Source organism: Echeneis naucrates, chromosome 13 (genome assembly GCF_900963305.1).
Source record: "Echeneis naucrates chromosome 13, fEcheNa1.1, whole genome shotgun sequence".
NCBI lineage: Eukaryota > Metazoa > Chordata > Actinopteri > Carangiformes > Echeneidae > Echeneis > Echeneis naucrates.
Window position 1 is genome coordinate 12484816 of NC_042523.1, and position 20408 is coordinate 12505223.

Below are 20408 nucleotides of genomic sequence, written 5' to 3' on the forward strand. Positions count from 1 at the left end.
TGTGTAAAATAACACATTTTGTTTGGTGTTTCACAGATGTCTGGTCTTACGAATGTCACAAATTTAACTTGAAAATCTTTGTTAGCTGCATTGAATGCTTGAAAGCACCTTTATCTGCATTTTATGGTAACTGCAGTGTCAGAGAGCCACTATGGGAGTGCATTACATGGAGAAATATGACATCATAGGACACAGTAGTGACACCTTGAGGATTTAATCTGTTACTGCAGCAGCCTTTGTCTGACAGGCAACTCACTTCCAAAGGGGGCTGAACTGTAGCAGGGACTCTGTATTTAAGGTCACATCTGAGTTACTTCACATGAGGGCTTTCATTTACAGTTACGGAGTGAAGGAAGTGATCACAGAGTGGAAAAGAGCTCAAGAAAGGGAGAAACATGAACCAGAAACAGCAGAACAACACTGAGTCTTTTCTTCTCTTTGTGACCATTTTGTGTCTCTAGAGTTGTTGCTTTTTGTTACAATTTTGGATCACTTTACAGTCGTTTGATTGATTCCCCCCCAAGACGTGAAATGTTGACTATCTGTTCAAAACGAACACGGCCCATCGGCCTGTGACGATTTGGCCCATCAGTAAACCATTCTTACTCAGATCCTTTAGTTATACAAAACTGTAAAAATACTCAACAACAAATTATGTCGAAGGTGCTCTAACCCCTAACCCTAACCCTAACCCTTTTAAATCCTACTAAAGTAAAAGTGCAAAAGTTTAATTAACTTCAATTATCAAAAGTAAAAATGAACTCTTCCTCCTAAAAACTTGTTAATATTAATGTTTTAATGTCTCAGCATGTGTTTACAGTGGAATTGGCTTGTGATGAAGATATTTAAGTACAGTGGTTTCCAACCAATCCTTCTAAAAGGTCACACCATAACAGGCTTTACTTTGATATTTCAGTATATTTTGTTGATAATACTTTTAAACATAAGTAAAGGATCTGACTTATTCTTCCACCATTGCAGCAATATTACATGATCGGATAATTATCTCATGACAACAAAGCTGTGGCACTGACACTGACGTATATCTCTTTGTTTTGTTTTGGGGTTGTTGTTTTTTTTTTTTTCCTTTATTTGTCTCTCATTCATCACATTTCACACTTTTTCTTCACTAAAGCCAGAAATGTCACAAGTTGAGACTGGAGACAATACGGACGTTTCAGTAAGCTGTTTTCTTGGTTTTCCTTGGTATTTCCTGTTATATTAACAAATATATACAGATATCCCAGGAAGAGCAATGTAATAATAATTAATCCTTCCCAATAATAACAATAAATTTAATAAATACTCAGTGTTCTTAACCACATCAGGAGAATGAGATTGGGCTCACTCTTCTACCAATGGGATTGTCACAATCCCACACAAATAATAACATACACTCTCACACACACACACACACACACACACACACACACACTCAGTCGCATTCACACACTCACCTAGAGAAATTTGCACAGTCAAGTAAATACCATCTGCAGCCAAGACGAACTGTCCACTGTATGAAAACAACTCCAGAGTTAAAAGTTGATTTGTCAGCCATGACGAGAGCAGCTTGTGCTGAGTCCACTGGTCTACAGAGAGACTATCTAGTTGCACAACATGGCTCCTAAAGTGCCACTGATGTTGAACACAGCAGGTCAGAGGAAGAATATGAAGTTTCAACATGGTCCTATGTGAACATGAGGTTGACGTTGAAATCAGGTAGCTTGTTTCGCTCAGTGTATCTTTGTGTGTGTGTTTTAGAGGTGTGAAAACAGAGGGCTACTGACTGCTAGAAGAATGTTTTCATCAAAACGACATGGAAGAGACAAACAGATGAGAATGTGTCGAGACGTATGTTGAAGAAGTGTTGCCAACCGTTCACACACAAAACAACATGCACTGAAAAAGCACCAGCACACAAAAGATTAACCCAAGTTGTTCATCCACACACATGTACAGTAATATATACACATCCACACTTAGAGAAACACACCTGATCTGCCAAACCAATAGAAAGACGTTTTTGCTAACAGGTCTGTGGCAGGGATGGTGCAAGCACTGAGAAAATAAACTCTGTTTTTTTTTTACTGTACAAGGCTGAAGATATCACCAGTCCCTCAGTGCTGTGAGAAAAGGCTTTTTCCTGTCTCAGTGTTGAAAGGAAGAGGATGATGACCTCCATGCAGTTATGATACGTGAAGCATTTATGGGAGAGTTTGTGTTTTTCGCACTGGCAGAATATAAATAAGAAAACTGACACTTGCCGTTAGGAACCTTAAACAGTCCAGCTCTTTCTTAAAGAAAGTTCTCCTGAAACAACAATGTTTTGTTGAAATAGTGAACGATGAAAGATTTTTGGGAGAGTGGGAGGCAGCAAAAAGATGCAGGCATAAAGTGGGTGGCTACACAGACAGGCAAAAGAACAAGCAGATGGATGGAAATAAACAGTAGCAAAGTCAAAAAGTGGCTCATTTAAGTACTTGAATGGCTTTTGAAGGTTGTGAGTCTTGAAGAAAGTGCAATCTAGTCATGGAGCACTAAAAGCAGGTAGAGATGATTCCCAAGGAAGGAAAGAAGTCGTGTTGGGTTAAAGTAGGTGGGTGAGCACACTACAGGGCTTTCATGAGGCGTCTAAGCCTGTCGTGCAGGGAAAGGCTTGCTGTTTTCTTATTAGGACACTAAAAGACAGATGAAAGCAATGGCTTCCCGTAAGTGCCAAAAATCATGACGAGTAGTGAGTTTTTGCAAACTTCAGTGAGTGCGCTTTGCTTGGCTCAGACATCAGAAGGCGTTCTTAATTCAGCCCAAGCTCAAATGTCCTGGAATGAAACTGAATGCAAAAAAATCTGCTTTGGAAATGTTCGCTTGCTGTTTTTCATTATGAGTACTGTTGTCCACACAGTGTGGCAGGCTGCAGCTGTCCACACAGAGGGACAGTGTGGTCCAGATTCTGGCCCTCCATGTCCATGTCCATCAGGTTGGGTTGCACAGCGCTGGCGCTGCTGTCCCCTGAACCGAGCGGGCTGTCGCAGCTGCTGCCGGGAGATGAACTCAGGGTCCGTGAGATTGAGCCCAGCTTCCAGGGGTCGGCTCTCATCCTGGCTGGGGTGGGCCGCGGCCGGGGGGCAAACTCCAGCGTCTTGGGTCTCTCCAGGGGGCTGATGAGGCAGAAAGGGGCAGGGTCAGGGATCGGAGGAGCAGGGGCTTTACGCCGATGAGGAACTGGAAAAATGGTAGCGGGGTCCGGGAGGCGGGGGATGTCCAATGTTTCGGGAGCACCTGAATAATGAAAGGGAGAAGGACGAGTAAAATCTTACTTAGATACTTTTCTTTGGGGTACACCCATCACAGGGCCAACACACAAAGACAAACAGAGACGAACAACCACTCACACTCACATTCACACCTACGGTCAATGTAGAATCACCAGTTAGCATAGACATGCATTATTGGACGGTGGGAGGAATCTTTGCCATATATGACAGTAAATTTAACATCTGCAGGCTTTAGGCTGTTAATCAAACAAAGTTATTTTAAGGAGACACGTTCCACACACCTTCCAATCTGATGTCCATGATTTATCTCTCCACAGTAATCATGATTACTTTAATAGCCACTGGTAAACCACTGCCTCCCCCTGTGCCCCTCTCTCTCTCTCTCTCTCTCTCTCTCTCTCTTTCTCTCTCCCTCTCTCAACCCAATCGGTCGAGGCAGATGGCCGCCACCCTGAGCCTGGCTCTGGCCGAGGAAGTTTTTCCTTGCCACTGTCAGCAAGTGCTTGCTAATCAGGGGATCTGTTGGGTCTCTTTAAATAATTTTGGTCTAGACCTGCTCTATATGTAAAGTGCCTTCATGGAACTTTGTTATGATTTGGCGCAATAAAAAAAAATCTGATTTGATTTGATTTGACTGCAGATCTGTGAAGACAACAAAGGCAGGAACTGGGCTGCAGTGAGTTTTCCAGGTAGTTTGGTATTTTCTGAATTCACTTTTTTCTGATCGCTGACTGATCTGTTATGTGGATCAGATTCAGACAGCCTCTTCGGCTTGGATGAAATAAATTTCAAATCTAGCTCTCAACCAGCTGCAGCACTAAATGAGTGGTCTTGTCATGACTGATGACTCTGAGCTGAGTTATCTTGGTTGCTGTAGTCGTATCATCACAACATCATGAAATATGAAATAATTATTGTAATGCTGTATTCCTATAAACTGATAACTACGTCCACGCTTAAATGTTTTATGAGAGATTTTTTTTTAAAGTTCCTATTAATGTGTTCATGTTCGTGTTCAAGCAAGCTTGCTCAGAAATATTCCTCTCAGTTCAGGTGTGTATTTAGTAATTTAGGCTCTTGGATTACCTCACAGGTCAAAAAGGCTGTATGTTCCTTTAACACCCTAAAGAAATTGTTGTGAGTTATTTGTGCCTCTACCTTTGTTTGTAGTAAGGTGTGGTGCTCCCAGTGGAGGAGGCATGGGCATGCTCCCATCCGATGGTGTCCTGTGGTGTCCCATGGTCTGGGCTCGGGGTCGTATTGCCCCGTCTGAAGGGGTGCGTCTGTGTCCCCTGTTCAGGGCCATGGCTGCAGACACATGGGTGGGTGTCAGCGACTGGTTGGGTTCTTTCTTGAAACTCTCCGCTCGCAAATCTAAAAGTGGGTTGAGGGCAGGAGCTGGAGGCGCCGCCGGTGTTTTTACCCCCATCATTGGGGTCAAGGGGTACTCGTCTGGGTCAGAAGGGAGGAGGGACTTTGTGGAGTTGCAATCAGACAGTGAAGACAAGGAGAGGAGTGTTACAGAGGGAGAGGGGTCCATGCAGGGGATCGTGGATTCGTGATGTCTGGAGAGGGAGAGGGAGAGGTTTCTGCTCGGGGGAGAGGTGCTGCGACGGAAACGTCCTGTCCGCTGAAAGAGTCCCTCCTTCTTCTTACGCTGCTCCTCTCGGAGGTCCTGCTCATCCTGCAGAACCTGTCCACAATATCAGGTCACATCAACATGCAGAGGGCACCCTGAGCCATTGACTTACTGTGAGAAAATATCACCGGTTTAGATAAAAATCTGAAAAAACACGGTGGAAACTTCAGTCAGATACTGTCTGACTGGTGCTTCATACGTGGGGGGACTGAAGTTTTCTTTCAGAATGACCAGGACAATTTATAAATACTTTTTCATTTGATGTGAATAGTTTTAAGCAAGACATTCAATCAATACATATAGAATTAGATTTATAATAAAGCTTGAGCAAAGTTTTGTTTAAATTAAAGTCACAACTAACTAGTTACACTAGTGACACTCCATAGTTAGACAACTAACACTAATTTGAACAGCTTTTAGCAAAATTAAAACCAACTATGAGTTTACAAAATTCTCCAAACCAATAAAGTGTGATAATTAAGCCATTGATAAGATATTCAGTGATCAAGTTAGTTTATTGGGAGTTTCCTCTGTTTCTAAGACTTCCACATCCTGTTAAAAGTACCTACAGGAAATGTTTAAATCAATTTCATGACTTTCACTGATTGTCACTGAGTCCACTTTGGTAAGACCTTTGCTCACTTGAACATGGCGTTGGACACCATCCACCTCTGTCTGTGGTGACTCAGCACTATCACATATTTACTGCTGATCATTTTGCAGCAAACGTCCCATTCTAAGTCATTCTGGTGTCGATTGTTTGTTTGTGATCTACAGACGGTGGGTGTGCTTTGAGTCAAATTTACTTCCCATGCTGCGGGACATGATGAATTATCCTGTTGGAAGTATTTAGCTATCAAAGTGCTAACTGTGAGCATGAGGGGAGTCCACTGATCAGCAGCAAATCTGATTTTAAGAAACCTAATCAGATGAAAGAAAACTCTATTAAATACTACCATCTCGACTCCTGGCAGATTCATGTTGTTCACACTCAGTATAAGTGGCTGTCTGCAAGAGGAAGCTGTTGCTCTAAACAGGGCTGATCAGTACAACTACATACCACAAGCTAAGACTAATTATCTTGTCAGAGATATTTTGTTTGTGGACAGGCAAACAAAATAAAGAATACCCAATACGTGTACGATGAAAACATTTTTTGCATTAAGTCTCACGTTAGAGGTACTATTTGGAAGCTATCCAGACTATCAGAAAATGTTGAGTGTTTGCTGATAAGCGTGTGAACTTTAGCACAAGACAAGTCGTGATAAAGACAAAACTTAAAACTGTCGTTGTTCTTCACTGCTACAATAACTACTACTACCAGAAATAAATTTGAAGTTGAACTCACATATTTTGAGCTAATCATGCTGATTTTGGAGTGTAGCAATGCTTCAACCACTTTGTTCGACCGTTGTGTGATAGCAACATAGTGTTGTGTGATTTATTTTATTTATTTTTTTTTTAAAGTCGTGGGATTAGAGGACAGATGTAGTTACCGCAGTAATATGAGTTTGTTTCTATTTTTAGGGATCCGAAGTCTAATCTGAAAAAGGTTTCTGGTGTTGCATCGTCATTCGTCTGTTTTTTGTCTGTCTTATTTTAACTCAACAGAAAAATACCATGTTGACCCAACGTTACTACTGTTTGATACACTTCGTTGTTCTTTCTCACTTCGTCTTACCTGTAATTTTCCCAGCTGCAGCAGGTCTTGTCCGAGGGCAACAGAGGCGAGCAGAGAGGCACAACCCAGCAGCAACATATCGCTCTTCTTCCTCTGGTTGCAGCGACGCAGCGAGTCCTGGTAGCTCACACCAGCCCCCAGACCTCCAGGACTCTGACTGGAGGCCATGTTGGACACCCCAACTGCAGGTATTGTGTTGGGTCCCAGGCTGCCCGACAGAGACCCTGAATCCTCCATAGCCCCGTTGCTGCTGGTCTCTGAGGGCAGCAACGACCCCGGTGACTCCTCAAACTCACAGCACTCCTCTGTTGAATAAACAAACGGTGAAAATAAAGAACGTTAAGATGAGGTTTGGGTTAATGATGCAGAGCCATCTTAAAATAAAAAAATTGTTACCCATTTCATTCAGGCTGGAGAAGCCAGCAGTCATGGGTGCATGCTTGGGGGATTTTCCTAAATTGGGTGCACTGGACGACCAAACTTTGGACCCCTCACCCAGTGATTTCAGCCTGCAGAGAAATGCTGCATTAAACCATGTTTACAATAGACAAAATTAATTATCAGCAAGGGCCACAAAATTATTTTTCCAGTAACAAAGCAGTTAAGGTTTCATGTCAGTAATAACAGAAAACTGATCTTCCACAAAATTTGCTGGTTGTGTTTCTCTGTGATATGAACAGAAAAATATGCCTAATGATCCATTTTTTGTCACTGTAGTTAAATTGTCTTTTTTTTTTATCTAATATTAATCTATTTCAATTACTTTTCTAGCTCTCTGCTGAATTTTTGAACACTATTAATTGTTATTTTCATGATCTATAGAATAAAAATACTGGTGGATCCACAGTATCTACGTACTTGTCTTCCCCACCAACCCGCTCTCTCTGGTGGGTGGAGCTCGGTCCCCAGGTGCGTCCTTTCTTCTTGGTGGTTGTCAGGTCCTCCTTTTTACACACAGCGCTGCGTCCCCATGTCTTGCTGCCATCGCTTGGTGTCACTTCGATAGAGTAGAGTATAATCCAGATAATATATAAATATCTTTGACTGTGGAGTCTTAAGGCCCCCAGTAGAGGACATTAGATATGTGGAGTTATTTTCTCCATGTTTGTGTCATTTCCCTTTTCTGAGATTTATCTGGTTTCTAACAAAACCACTCTTTTTGGTTTGTTTTGGATAGCTGAGCCTGGAAATGAAGCTCATCTGGAAGTGAAGCCTGATCAGCTTCAGGTATTGCAAAGTAGCAAACAGTCACTTTTCGTTGAGTATTTTTTTGATGTACAGTGTTGTTAGTACTTTTCAAATGAAAACTTGTAAGTCACGAAAAAGCAAAAGTTGCTGAATCCGAACACTCACAAACTGCTCTCTGACTTTGGACATTTGCACTCACATCTGATGGCTCTCAGTCGGGGTATGACCCCTGGGCTGGCAGGTGGGGTGGTGCTCTCGCTGCCCTGGGTCTTCCTTTTGTCAACACTGGGGGATGCCTGAACTGTGATCTTATGTTCAAAGCCTGCAGGATACAAAGAGTGGAAATATATTTTACTGTTTTTGGCTTTCAATTTTCTAATATTGGACACACAGCCAAGTACAGAGCAGAGCAGAGTGAAATTCAGTATAAAGGCAGACGGGTAACCTGGCGGACAATGGTTAAAAGTGCCCATCGTGAACCATAACAACCTCTACAACAGGCCGGACACCTTTGTTACACATCCCATCCCATTTATAAGTCTCCTGATCCCTTGATTTGTCTCTAGACCACGTTTTGTGTCCCATAACATGTATTTCTACATCATCATGGGTTGGAGAAAATGTCCCATATACCACAGTATGTTGAAAGGTTTTAGTCACAGTCACATATATTGTTATCAGATCAGTATAATCAAACAAACAAACAAGAATAAATGAGAAGTTGATTTGATTTTCTGTAACTTCATTGTCACTCTGGCATTAAAGTTTCTTTGTTGCATGTGTGATCAGGCATGTGGGATCACATCCTTCAGTAAATATGTCTCCTCAGCCAAGATCTATACAAGTATTTCATTCAAAATCCTCTGTAAGCTGAATTAATATGTGTTTGGTAAATACAGAATTCATACAGCCCAGACTCATCAGATTCAAACAAACCACAGTTTTCACCCACCAGAGGGCAGACTGATGCAGTTGCTGTCTCTGCCCAGCTTCAGTAGCCTGCTCTTCTTGAAGTGGCCCTTCCTCTTTTTCACGCTGGGTTTTTCTTGGTACATTTGGTGGATAATAATGTTCAGCTCTCGCTCCACGATGTCAATCTCCCGCTCTGCCAGCTCCTGTTCTCTCCTCCTCAGCTGCTCCTCTTGCTCCCTCTGTTCCTCGGCTGCCCGAGCCAACGCCTCTTCCCAAGATCGAAGCTCCTGCCCAGAGGAGGGAAGGTTGTTAGTACAGTGGTGCCTCGTCTGACACCTCTTTTTGCAACAGATGTATTACCAAGTAAATTCACACTATCGGAACCACCTGAGGCAAAAGAAAAAAGAAATCTGTTTGTATAAATAATATGATGGAGCATTTTACTGCCTTCTTTCAGCTTGATTATATTTCTGTGAACCTATTTTGACTCTTTTAGAAGTAGCTGTAGCTAAGTAGCTTTATGTAGCCGATGAGATATATTTATTCATTCACTCTTTTATTTGAGTCCTTTGAGAGACTAATTTTAGCAAGAGTTACTAGTTTAATTATGTAATTTATAAAGCAACATATTTTAAAATCCATCATATGCAACAATGTTACATTTTAAAGTGAAGTTTACTCAAGTCCCCCTGATCTGCCCTCTACGGATCCTCATATTGTCCCGAAAAATTATGCTTTGCCAGGCTGAGTTTTGGAAGTCTGTTTTGTCAGACCTCTCACCTTCTCTTTGGCTCTGAGCTCATCAAACATCAGCTGGATCTCCAGCCTCCAGTCTTCCTGTAAGGAGTGGAAGGACTCCAGAGGCATCTGGAACATGGCCGACTGCTCGATGGACAAAAGTCGTCTCAGGATACTAGTGAATGAGGGTCTGCTGCGGGGGTTGGGGCTCCAGCACTCTGAGGGACAATTGACAAGTGAGAAAGATGCTAAAATTAGATTTTCAATAATGATAACAGGTGGTTTCAGTAGTTATTTTCATGCATTGCAACTATTTAATCAGGATTAAAAGCTGGCATCTGAGAAAAGAAATCAGCCCCGTCTGTCTTCAGCAGGGGAGGAGTACTGCTGACTGATCACTGAGCGGTGGAGAGTTCACCAACTCCTGAACTGGACCAGAAAGTCCTTTGAGGAAGAGGACATGGATGAGATTTGGATCTGAAGCGGATGAGAACTGCCCCGATCATCCCTCCAGCTGTCCTGGCTGAGATGCCTCTTCAGTGTGACGTGAGGGTTTGGGACAGTGCCCATGGGCAGGCAGACCAAGGTGATGATTCCCATTTTCAAAGGAGGACTGACAGGGTGTATCTGAATTATTAGGGTATCAGACTGCTCAGCCTCCCAGGGAAGGTTCATGCTAAGGGGGGGGGCAAAGTAGATTTTGCTTTGGCCAGGAAACAATAGTGCAATTCTTTGCTTTTTCAAGGCTACATGAACTTGGAGACTGGGTCCCTCAGGGGCCCTTGTGGGCAGTGCTGCAGGAATATGGGCTCTCATGGAAAGTCAAGCAAATAACTGGTAAAGGTTTGTCTGGCTCTTCATTTTCATGGGCAGGATTTTAAGGCACAGCCAGGGAGAAGAATGTGTCTGGTTTGGGGACCTAAGAATAGATTCTCCTGTGTCTGATGAGAACAAAGTCTCTGAGTTTCAGCAACCACTTAAATGCAAAGTATCCCATAATCAACATATTTTCATATATATTAAATTCACCTTTAAGACTATAATTAGCAAAATATGCAGACAGATCATCAACATAATACACAGTAGACTGAACCAAGAGTTGTTAGTCTACTGTAGATATTTTAGTTTTTTAATTTCCTGGCAGCAGAGAAAGCAATGGGGAAGTGGAAGAGAGCAAGATGGGAAAGCATATGGCAGCCATCATGAGCCAAACTCTGACTGACAGTGGACACCTACAATAATCTACTGAGACACAAACACACCAGTGACCTGTCCAACACTAGACCACAGTCATCTACGTCTACAAGCCTGACACCATTCATGGCAAAAACATCATTATCAATTCAGTGCAGATGGAGAATATTATCATCTCAGCTTTTTTCTAACCCTGTAATGTTCATTTCTTAGGTGACAGAAATTAGCATAAAGCTATGTAGATGAAGTTTGAGGGGAGAGAAGATGGAAGACAGGAGTAAACAGAGTTTAGTGAGTAGTGAGGCTTGACAAAAGAGAGATTAATGGATGAACATGGATCAGATGAAATGGAGAGAGAGAGGGGGGATGAAGAGGAAAAGAGCTTTAGAAGAAGAGTGAGAAGGACGTGACTGAAGTTTGAAAAACAGCTTCCTCACTCCGTTTAATTTTTTTCTTTAAATATTACATAAAGGCTTAACCACATAAAAAGTGTCTTAGGAATAAACACATGAAGGTAATTTGTATGTGAAGCAGGTGTGTATTTAAACAGAGACTATCTGAACTGAAACAGGAGCCGGTTAATACTCTACCTCTGTTAAAAGAGCACTGCCAGGATTATCTGCAGCCCAGGGGAGCTCAAGTGTAGGACAAGGATGTAATAAAAGCAACTTAATGAATTTTCATCCATTTTAAATCTTTATGCTTGTCTCAGATATACTGAATTCATCCACTGTAACCTCAAAAAACTGAGCAAGGTTCCATCACCTTGAAGTCTGTGGATGTGAACAACCAAAGGGCCTTTTCAAGGTGTTTTCATGTCTATAGAAAATAGAAATGATTGACTTGGTGTTCTTGAATGCAATCATCTCTAAATGTAAAGGAGATCGTCTGTTACCTCCCAGAAGCTGAGCGAAAGGTTCAGGGCAGGTCGAAGGGATGGGAAGTGTTAGCTTGTTCATTGCAACACCGTAAGCTACAGCCAGGGCATCTATCTCCCGGTAAGGAACCTCGCCGGTCAGCAGTTCCCAGAGTAACACGCCGAAACTGTGAGGAGGAAGAGGACAGGCTTTATGTTTTTATGTCCCTCCAGACACCAACAGCTGTCCCAAACCCTAACCCCTCCAGCAGGATGACACTGACCATCTCTGAATTTTCACTGAAATACTAAACCACATTGTGCTGTTATGTTGCTACTTTTAGCAAATTAGAGTCACTATTTTCAATTGTTCCAATCACTTTCAAGCAAAAATATTACAATATGAGAAGCTTTCTCTTGAACCAGCTTCTCACAGGCATTCCTGCTGTTCTTAGTCATGAATATTTCTGGCATTTGGACAAAATAAGACATTGCACAGAAAAGTCCACTTTTTTTTTTTACCTCCACACATCGCTGCTCTTGGAGAAAAGGGAGAGCTTGATGACTTCGGGGGCCATCCAAGCATAGGTCCCTGCTGCACTCATCTTGGTGGTCTGGTGCCACTCTCTGGCCAGGCCGAAGTCTGTGATCTTCAGGGTTTTCCCACTCAGATCATCGTGCTCCACCGGCTCCAGGATGAGGACTAAGGGAGAAGAGACAGAATAGACAGGACAGGATTGCATTAGTTCATGAGGGGTTGTAAACACAACACGTTAGACACGTTAGACACAACAGTTAAAAATGATTTATAGTTATCTCCAAGACTTAACATTAGAGGTTTTTTATTTTTAAGTACCAAAATCTACAATGTCAAACACCACATATGTGGATATTTGAAGTTTTTCTTTGTTCTTTGATATTTAATTGAATATCTGAGCACCTTTTTACATTCACTTACTGTGGAGGGTAAATAATTGGCAGGTTAATGGACAGTGAAAGCAACTGTTGCAATCTGAAAACAAACCATAAAACCTATGCATTGATAATATATAGGCTTAGTCATATACATAGTCCTGCTGATTTAAGGTAGAAATAAGCATTTACATTCAAATGCATCATACCGTTGATCTTCATAATCATATTGTGTGTAATGAAATGCATTTTTTTTCTCCAAATACAAAAACTAAATTTGAAGAGGTTTTAATTAACACAGTGATGTTTACACTACAAGTGTGGTCAGACCAGTGTGCTGCTAAGGTTTCTGCTACAGGGGATAACTACCACGTCTGGTCCAGCAGTGAGTGAGTGTGTGTCTGGATAAAATCATTTCCATACAGTCATTTCAATGTATACTTCATGTTCGACTGTCACCTCTTTCATTCCTCTATCTTTCTCTCTACACCCTCCCCTCTCTCTCTCTCTTCCATGTACGACTTCCTCCTTCATTTCCGTGTGATCGCTGGCTATGGAAATATTTAGAGTGTACACAGTTCAAAAGCACTGGGAGCCAGGTGGGGGTTGCTTTTTCTCTCTCTCACTCACTTATCTACAGGCGTATGCAAAGGGTGGTGGAGAAAGGCTGCACACACAGCAGTGTCTTTGTTTACACACACATGCACTGCAGCGCGTGCGCACACACACACACACACACACACACACACACACACACAAACCTTTCACGTGATAAAGGTGTGCCTCTCTGTACCCTGCTATATCCACAAACTCAATAGAAGACCAGTTTCAGTGATAGGCCAGTGTGGAGATGTTTAGTGGTGCAGTCAGGAAGAAATAATTGAACTTCACTAAATGTAACAATTCTAAAATCTATTATAATTAACTAATGTAGTTAAACTCATATTTACAAGGCCGCATTCAGGGCGTTACTAAGAAACTGCATGTGCTTGAGTGTTTCCACCACAGTGCACTTTCTACTCCTATAGCTGTGTAAAGCTTTAGTTACTAGTTACTTTTCAAATGAAGATTTTATATTGATACCACACACTTCTAAACCACTGGTTCATATTCAACCAATTAATCAAGTCTGATATCAACCATTAGTTGTCCATATATTTTTTTATGTTGTTGAGCTATTTAATCTAGAAAAAATGTGTAATATTTTATAAACTGATCACCTCATACACAACTTGCATTTGTCAAATAGCTCTAAGATCAATAACCTTAACAATTAGCTGTAACTTTCCACCACTATACATTAGTTATATGACTGCACGTCCAGGTTCCAGACGAGGATTACGTGCGGGCTGCTGACAGTGATAATAAGCCACCCTCATCCTCCAGCCGACTTTTCTATTCTGATACTGTTGTCTCTTTGAGAGACAGCTGTCTCCTCAGGGTCAACTCTCTCTGTATCTAAGAAGTAAAAGGCAAAGACAGAGACTCAGGGAGGACAGGAGATCAAGATGTGTTTGCATTCATTGATGGGTGTGTCCTCCTTACAGTCTACCCTTCCCAGTTTGTTTTGTGTGTGCATGGAGCACATCCATCCAGGAAAAAGGACATTGGGCCTGTAGGTGGAGCACAGGGTGGAAACAGAGAGGAAAGAGAAAGGACAGAGTGATGACAGAGGGGGGAGGAGGGGGAGGAAGACAGAAACCCAATGGATGCCTGTTTACAGAAACTGAGCCTGTGAACGAAACAGCAAATCCACCTGGTCGCACTCTGCCTCTCTCGTTGATGTAATGACATCATTGCGTTACTTTCACACCTCCAGAACATCTCCATGCTGCTTCTTAATGACACCTGCGCACGATGACTCATCTTGCCACAAGTTTTTCACAATCAGCAGTATCTCACCCATATGTCAAACACAAAGCTCAACATGTTTGTGTTCAGCTGGCAGCCCAGGAACCTGCAGCGCAGTGATACACAAATAAGACCCACAAGGGTGTGGGAACCATCACAGCACATTTCATCACACTGAAGGAAAAAAAAACAGTCCTCAAGGGTAGTTTGGCTTTTACACAATGAACCGCCAGCGCTGGTGGAAATGTTATCTCAAAATAGAGTCCATAAGAGCAAGGACAAGCTCCTTGGTTGCTACTTCTTCCATTACAACATGCATTATGGGAAATATCACAGACCTTGAAGTGTCACTGTTTAATCAGATAGCTTGTGAGAATTGAAGTCCACAGCACACTTCTTATTGGCGATAAAGAATCCACAGGAAAAAATATTGCTGTGCTGCACAAGCTCTGTGAGGCTGTGACCCTTGGATGGATAAACCATGAGCTCAATATTGTATGTCTGAAGGAAAAGTGTTGCTGTCATGGTAACATGAGTGACAACAAACCTATTGATGGTTTATAGGCATAATGTTTGCCATGTATTTGCTAATTAGTGTCAAACATGGTAAATTTGTCTCACACACTGACATGTGTGAGATGAAATAAAATTTTAAACCTCCTATCGGGGCTCAAAAATAATCAGAGTTGACAAAATTTGTGACTATGGATGGTGACCAGCCATCCATTTTCTACCGCTTTCTACCGCTTTTCCATTTCCGGGTCGCAGGCGGTGCTGGAGCTAATCCAGCCAACGTTGTGAATTTATCAATGCACTATTAAACTTCGAAGGTTTTACTTGAACAGATAATGCAGAAAAAGACACAGGGCCTCCTGGGATATCTCGTGAAGACACACCAACAACAGTTAAACACTGAATAGACCAAAACACCATGAGCATCTAGCAGTTTGACATCGAGTGCTGCCTTTGACGGTTTAGGATGCTATCAGAAGGACACGGCATTGTGGGGCAAAATCCAGAATCTACAGTCAGAGTTTGGTATTGAACAACGGTCAAGCACGTCTGCTGACTGTGGTGTGGCCAGAGAGTCGAGCGTCCAGCCTAAAGAGTAGAGTTCAGCTGCAGTTTTCTGCCCGTTGTGATTCAGTGTTGATTTAACCTTTAAACTCCCTCTGTTCAGTTTTGGGCCCTGTCCCCAACTGATGGTTCAGACGCACCTCCCACTAATAGTTTAAACACTGATAGAGAAAAAAAAACTGGGGCTTTAACCGTAGTAATGATTCCCCCAGACTGGTTAGTCAATGCAGTCAGCAAAAGTTACACATTATATATATATATTAGCAGAGGGGAATGAAGTCAAACACCAAAGTGACAGTATATTTTTCAGAGCAAAAAACAAACATTGCAACCTGCTCCTCCTGCGGTGGGTTTTGTTGCAGTGCTAACCATGTCACTCCCTCACCATACAATGCTCACTGTAGCTCCAAATTATCGTGTTAAATCCTATGTCTTAAAATCATTACTTTGTTTAATCTTCACAATAAAAAAAAAAAAAAAAAAAAAAAAGGAAACCGACTAACCACTTTGTTTTGAACCTACATGCCAAATTGGTGGTAAGTTAAAATCATGCCTACAACAGAACTAGACTGAACAATCAGCTGCCAGAGCTTCAGTCAACTGAGTAGTCAGCTGAGATATTTATCCTGTCTGATCAGCTGACCAGGGATCTCTGCAGGTGGTTCAACCTGTTGGGACTTGAACCTACTTTAATTTTTCCCTCTCCTGTTCTTCTACCTTTAGTTTGAGTCAAGATGTGTCCGTTTTAACTAGCAGGTCTTATCCAGATAAAAGTTTTATTAGTGGAGTCAACATTTTTGAAGAAAAAATAACATGTTTCCTTTTTAAATGATGGCTTGCAATCAAATAAAATTGTGAGCAAACGTGTGGTACCAAAGTTGTACTTCAGTCTTACCATGAACGGCAAAAGGGACACATAAAGCTCTCTCAGTTATCTTTTACTTTTGGTATTTTGGCTAAAGATCACTTGCCTTTGTCATGACAACAAGGGCAGAGTTCACAGACTAAGACTACGACCCTGGGAATGCAGAGGCAACTCAGGCAAGAGGAGCCCTCATGAGCCCTGATCCAAGTAAAAAACTGTCACTGAGAGAGATTTCATTTAAATATGGGAAATACAGTGCATATTTTGCAAACCTCCCCCAGAAGATGTTCATGTGAAAAGTGCCCCAACATCAGTGTGACATTAAAAAAAAGGCTTGAAAAAAATGTTCAACTTCAATCACAGTGTGAAACGAATTTAACTGTTTTATCATCAGTTTTCAGAAAGGTATCAGAAAAGGCAAACAGATTTAGGGAAAAAGGTTTTGTGAAGCCCCATGGTGCAACACTGTCAAGCTGCATTATGAGACAACTAAACAATACTGAACACCTTTAAATTCAGTTGGGGCTGAGAGCATCTCTATTCATAAAACAAATTTAATGGCGTATTACTTCAGTATTTGCTCACTATGAAGTGTGTCGCTCCCTCCACCACCACAGGAGTATATTTACTTCCAAGCAGCAAAATGTTGCAGTTTAAAACTGGAGTTATCCAGTTATTGTATAAATGTATTTATCTATGTGATATGTTGCTGTTTAATAAAGAGCCTTCTAGTTGGATACATCTTCTTACATTTTCCAGCTGGTGTTTTACATCCTAAATTTACTGAACTCCAATTGAATCATTTGCTCAAAATCAATATACAAGTTTTGAAATATAAAACTAGGTCAGCTGTAGGAAATGGGGTTAATTAACTGAGGAAATTAAATGTATGAGTTGGTAACTGTGCAGTCTTGGAGACAGACATTACAAGGAGATGGGACAGACAGTATTTCCTACCAACTATGAAGAGTCGCTCAAACATTACGCACAGGGAAGTTTAGTTTCTTTAAAATTTAATGAGCTGAATGAACTCTCAGCTGCTCAGTCCATTCATTCAAATTTAATAAACCTGGATTTAACAAAACCTATACTTTAAAATGATGTTAATAAGAAGATATTTCATTCAATTCCATTGCTGCATAAAGTCTTTCCCTCCACCACCCCTTCAAACTCATCAGTCTGATTTCCTACTCCTGCTCCTCCTCCCTTATCCAGCAAAAGGTGTCACCTGCAGAGTGAAACAGCTATTGCTGCAGCCCTAAGTCGCCAAATCAGATCCAACAATCCAACAAACCCCAGAGAGAGAACACAGATACCTCCCCCTAGCATCTTCCAACGCCTCCGCAGCCCCACCCACCAACAGCCCTGCTGCTGCTTGTTGAGGTACTACTCCACCACCTCAGTGCTGCTGTGGCATTGTCATGTCTGTGAGACAAATAGTATGGCATATGTCACCGACGTGGTGGCAAGCCTACGGTGCACCAGCACAGATGAACTCTGGGCCAACTGGAAGCTCAGAATCAAAATTCTTCATTGTCATTATACCAATGAAATTATGTAAGCGGTCCATCCCACAAGCTCCAAGTCCTCTCTGTTTCGTGAAAACCTTGTCAACAAAAATGTAACAACCTCCTCCAACCCTACAATCTCATAATTTTTGCATTGAGCTCCCCCCTCCCCTCCCATCATCATCCCATCTTTTCCTCCCTCCCAATGCCAGCGCCCACTGCCTGACTGTCTGCTGTTGCAGCTGTCGCCAGCCTGGCTACAATCACAACACACCGGGGAGAAGAAATGGAAGAAGAGACCCAGGGAAAGCACAAGGGTGGAGGGAGTCAAAAAAACAGAGAGTAACTGAGAGGTATATTGTGTGTATGAAATGTGGGAGGTGGTGGCAGTGGGGGGGTCTGAGGATGAGGGATGGGGGAGGGGAGACAAAAGATGAGAGGAGGAAAGAGGCAAGAGAGGGACAGAAATGACAAGAGGGAAGAGAGCTGCAGAAATGAGGACAGAGGAGGAGAATGAAATATTGGGTTGAATAAGCTAAAGAGGGGGGAGTCAGAAAGGGGGTAAAGAAAAGGTAAGAAACAGAATGAGATGAAGGAGAAAGACCCAAGCACTGTGAGAAAGTGGGAAATAATAAGTGGATGAAAAAATGCAGCTGCTAGAGGTAAAGAGAGATGACTGGAGGGAGAGCTTTTGTAATTTTCCTGGCTGCACATACCAGATGTCAAATCAGATATCTCAGTAGCTCTAACCATCTTTCTTCTTTGTTTCACACACCTCCTCTCTCATCCCGTAAGAGCTGCCACACAGAGAAAGACACAGAACATCTTTCGAACACAGACAAAAGTCTATTTCATTTAAATACTGATGAAAAATTCTTAATACAGCAGATTTAGACCCAGAAAACCAAACTGATGTCTCTTCATCAAACCCATCCAGTTTTACTGCCGATAGCTCCTATTGGGATGTTAAACACATCACAACACTTCAGTCACCACTGATGTTTAAGGCTTAGCACATAAAAAAACTTCACACAGACAGACAAACAAAAACGATGCAATCAGTGGGTTTCTTCCCGTTCCCCCGTGCTTTGATATGGAGGTTGTAGTGAGTATGCTCTCATGTCATCGATACCCCGGCTTGGCTCCACTCATACAACAACAGGCCATCAGGGTTCTAATCCTGAGCCACACAGTGGCACAGTTTCACCCTGAAGCCATTCACTTTGTCTCCACACAAACGCTGCTGCCAGATTCGTGTGACCAGGCAGCCTCTCTCTCACAAGAGACAGAGGTATTAGATGAGACAGCTCTCTATCGGTTCTTTTTGCATGGAGTGTGTTTCTATGTGTGTGTGTGTGTGTGTGTGTGTGTGTATGTGTGTGTGAGAGAGAGAGAGAGAGAGAAAGAAAGAGAGTGTGTGTGAGGTATGAAAGTTGTCCTTACAGTGTGGAATTTTTTTTTTTTTTTGACTCATGACAGATTTTAGGTTTTGTGGTTCTTTCAGTTTGCTGAATTGCACAAATTTTAGCCTACTGTAAATGCAAAATATTTCATTTTAAGTTTTATACAGTTCATGAACTTTTAACTTAGTTAAACCCTCCAGTCAAAGTCCAATCATTTGTTAGGAATTCACAGTTTTCACTTGTTTTAAGATGGACGGCGGTGAAATTCTAAAAACTGGCATGTCACAAGGTGGGAGGGATTAAACCAGTACCCTGTGCATTTATTTTAATTCAGGTAACATTCTTGAGGAATAGATCTTATCTACTGGGTCATCAAGTAATCAACCCCACAACAAATTGTTCACATGCATTTTCCAGTAGTGAACAAAAAACACGAATAAAGCATTGCATTCTTGTACAAACTCTGAACGCCATACATGGCAAACATGCAGTGTGTTGTCTGTTTTCTGACTGAAGTGCTCTCTACTTGACTCCTCTATGTAAGTGGGTGAAGGACCTTTGGCTCGAGGGACACCCAGCGCCTTCTCTGCTTGGCCTGACTCCCCACTCTCCGTGCCAGGCTGCTGGCGAACAATAATGACCTTCTAACAGCAGAGTCAAAAGCCACCAGACATACAGCCCAGGAGCTGCCGATGTAAGTGTGTGTTTTACTACGTTTATCACTTCGTCTACAGAAATGTAGGACTCTGTCCCCGCCGTGCTTTTGTAACTGCAGTGGCAACAAGTACAAAGGGCCAGTGTGTTTACATTCAGGAGCATTTTTCTGCTGATCTTTAATTAAAAACATTGGCCTCTGAAACCAAAAGTCAATATTTATCTGCAACATCAAAATCTGGTCAAGACCCAGTACAATATAGGGCTGGACCGTGTATAGTCAGTTTGAAACTGAGAACTAACCCTAACCCTAACCCGGACTCATATCATATCCTATCATATCAAACAGCTGATATCAATATACTGTATTTGCTTTCAGCCGCATATCACCCTGTTTCATCTCTTCATATGTTTGCTTCTCTTCTCTGTATGCTAACATGTACAATATTTTAATACAACAGAATTCCCAAAAATGCCCTTCTCATTTAAATATTTTTCTGCTGTCGGACAATGAACTAAGTTTGAAATAACCACAGAAACGAGGCCCATTCAGACATCATGTTAACCACCAGTGTGCTGCTCTCTGCCATTCACTGTTCAACATCTTGCCCTCTTTTTAAACACATTGGCTCTCATGACATTTCTTTTTAGACAC

The 20408-nt window shown here is 42.0% G+C and overlaps 1 protein-coding gene across 2 annotated transcripts in view; it reads right to left on the bottom strand.

Moving 5' to 3' along the window:
- Nucleotides 1-2076: 2076 nt before the first annotated feature.
- Nucleotides 2077-20408, bottom strand: part of map3k10 (mitogen-activated protein kinase kinase kinase 10) — a 29175-nt gene continuing 10843 nt past the window's right edge. Inside the window, exons 2-12 of one of the 2 annotated variants that reach the window (XM_029518315.1) lie at nucleotides 12006-12186; nucleotides 11523-11671; nucleotides 9476-9651; nucleotides 8736-8982; nucleotides 7983-8105; nucleotides 7454-7592; nucleotides 6992-7104; nucleotides 6819-6900; nucleotides 6596-6752; nucleotides 4434-4968; nucleotides 2077-3279 (exon numbers count right to left, since the gene is read on the bottom strand). In XM_029518315.1, the coding sequence (XP_029374175.1) occupies nucleotides 2879-3279; nucleotides 4434-4968; nucleotides 6596-6752; nucleotides 6819-6900; nucleotides 6992-7104; nucleotides 7454-7592; nucleotides 7983-8105; nucleotides 8736-8982; nucleotides 9476-9651; nucleotides 11523-11671; nucleotides 12006-12186 (2303 nt within the window). In that variant the 3' untranslated portion in view covers nucleotides 2077-2878. Of the gene's footprint in view, nucleotides 3280-4433; nucleotides 4969-6595; nucleotides 6901-6991; nucleotides 7105-7453; nucleotides 7593-7982; nucleotides 8106-8735; nucleotides 8983-9475; nucleotides 9652-11522; nucleotides 11672-12005; nucleotides 12187-20408 lie in introns of both variants that reach the window. The other variant, XM_029518314.1, reaches the window with a different exon arrangement.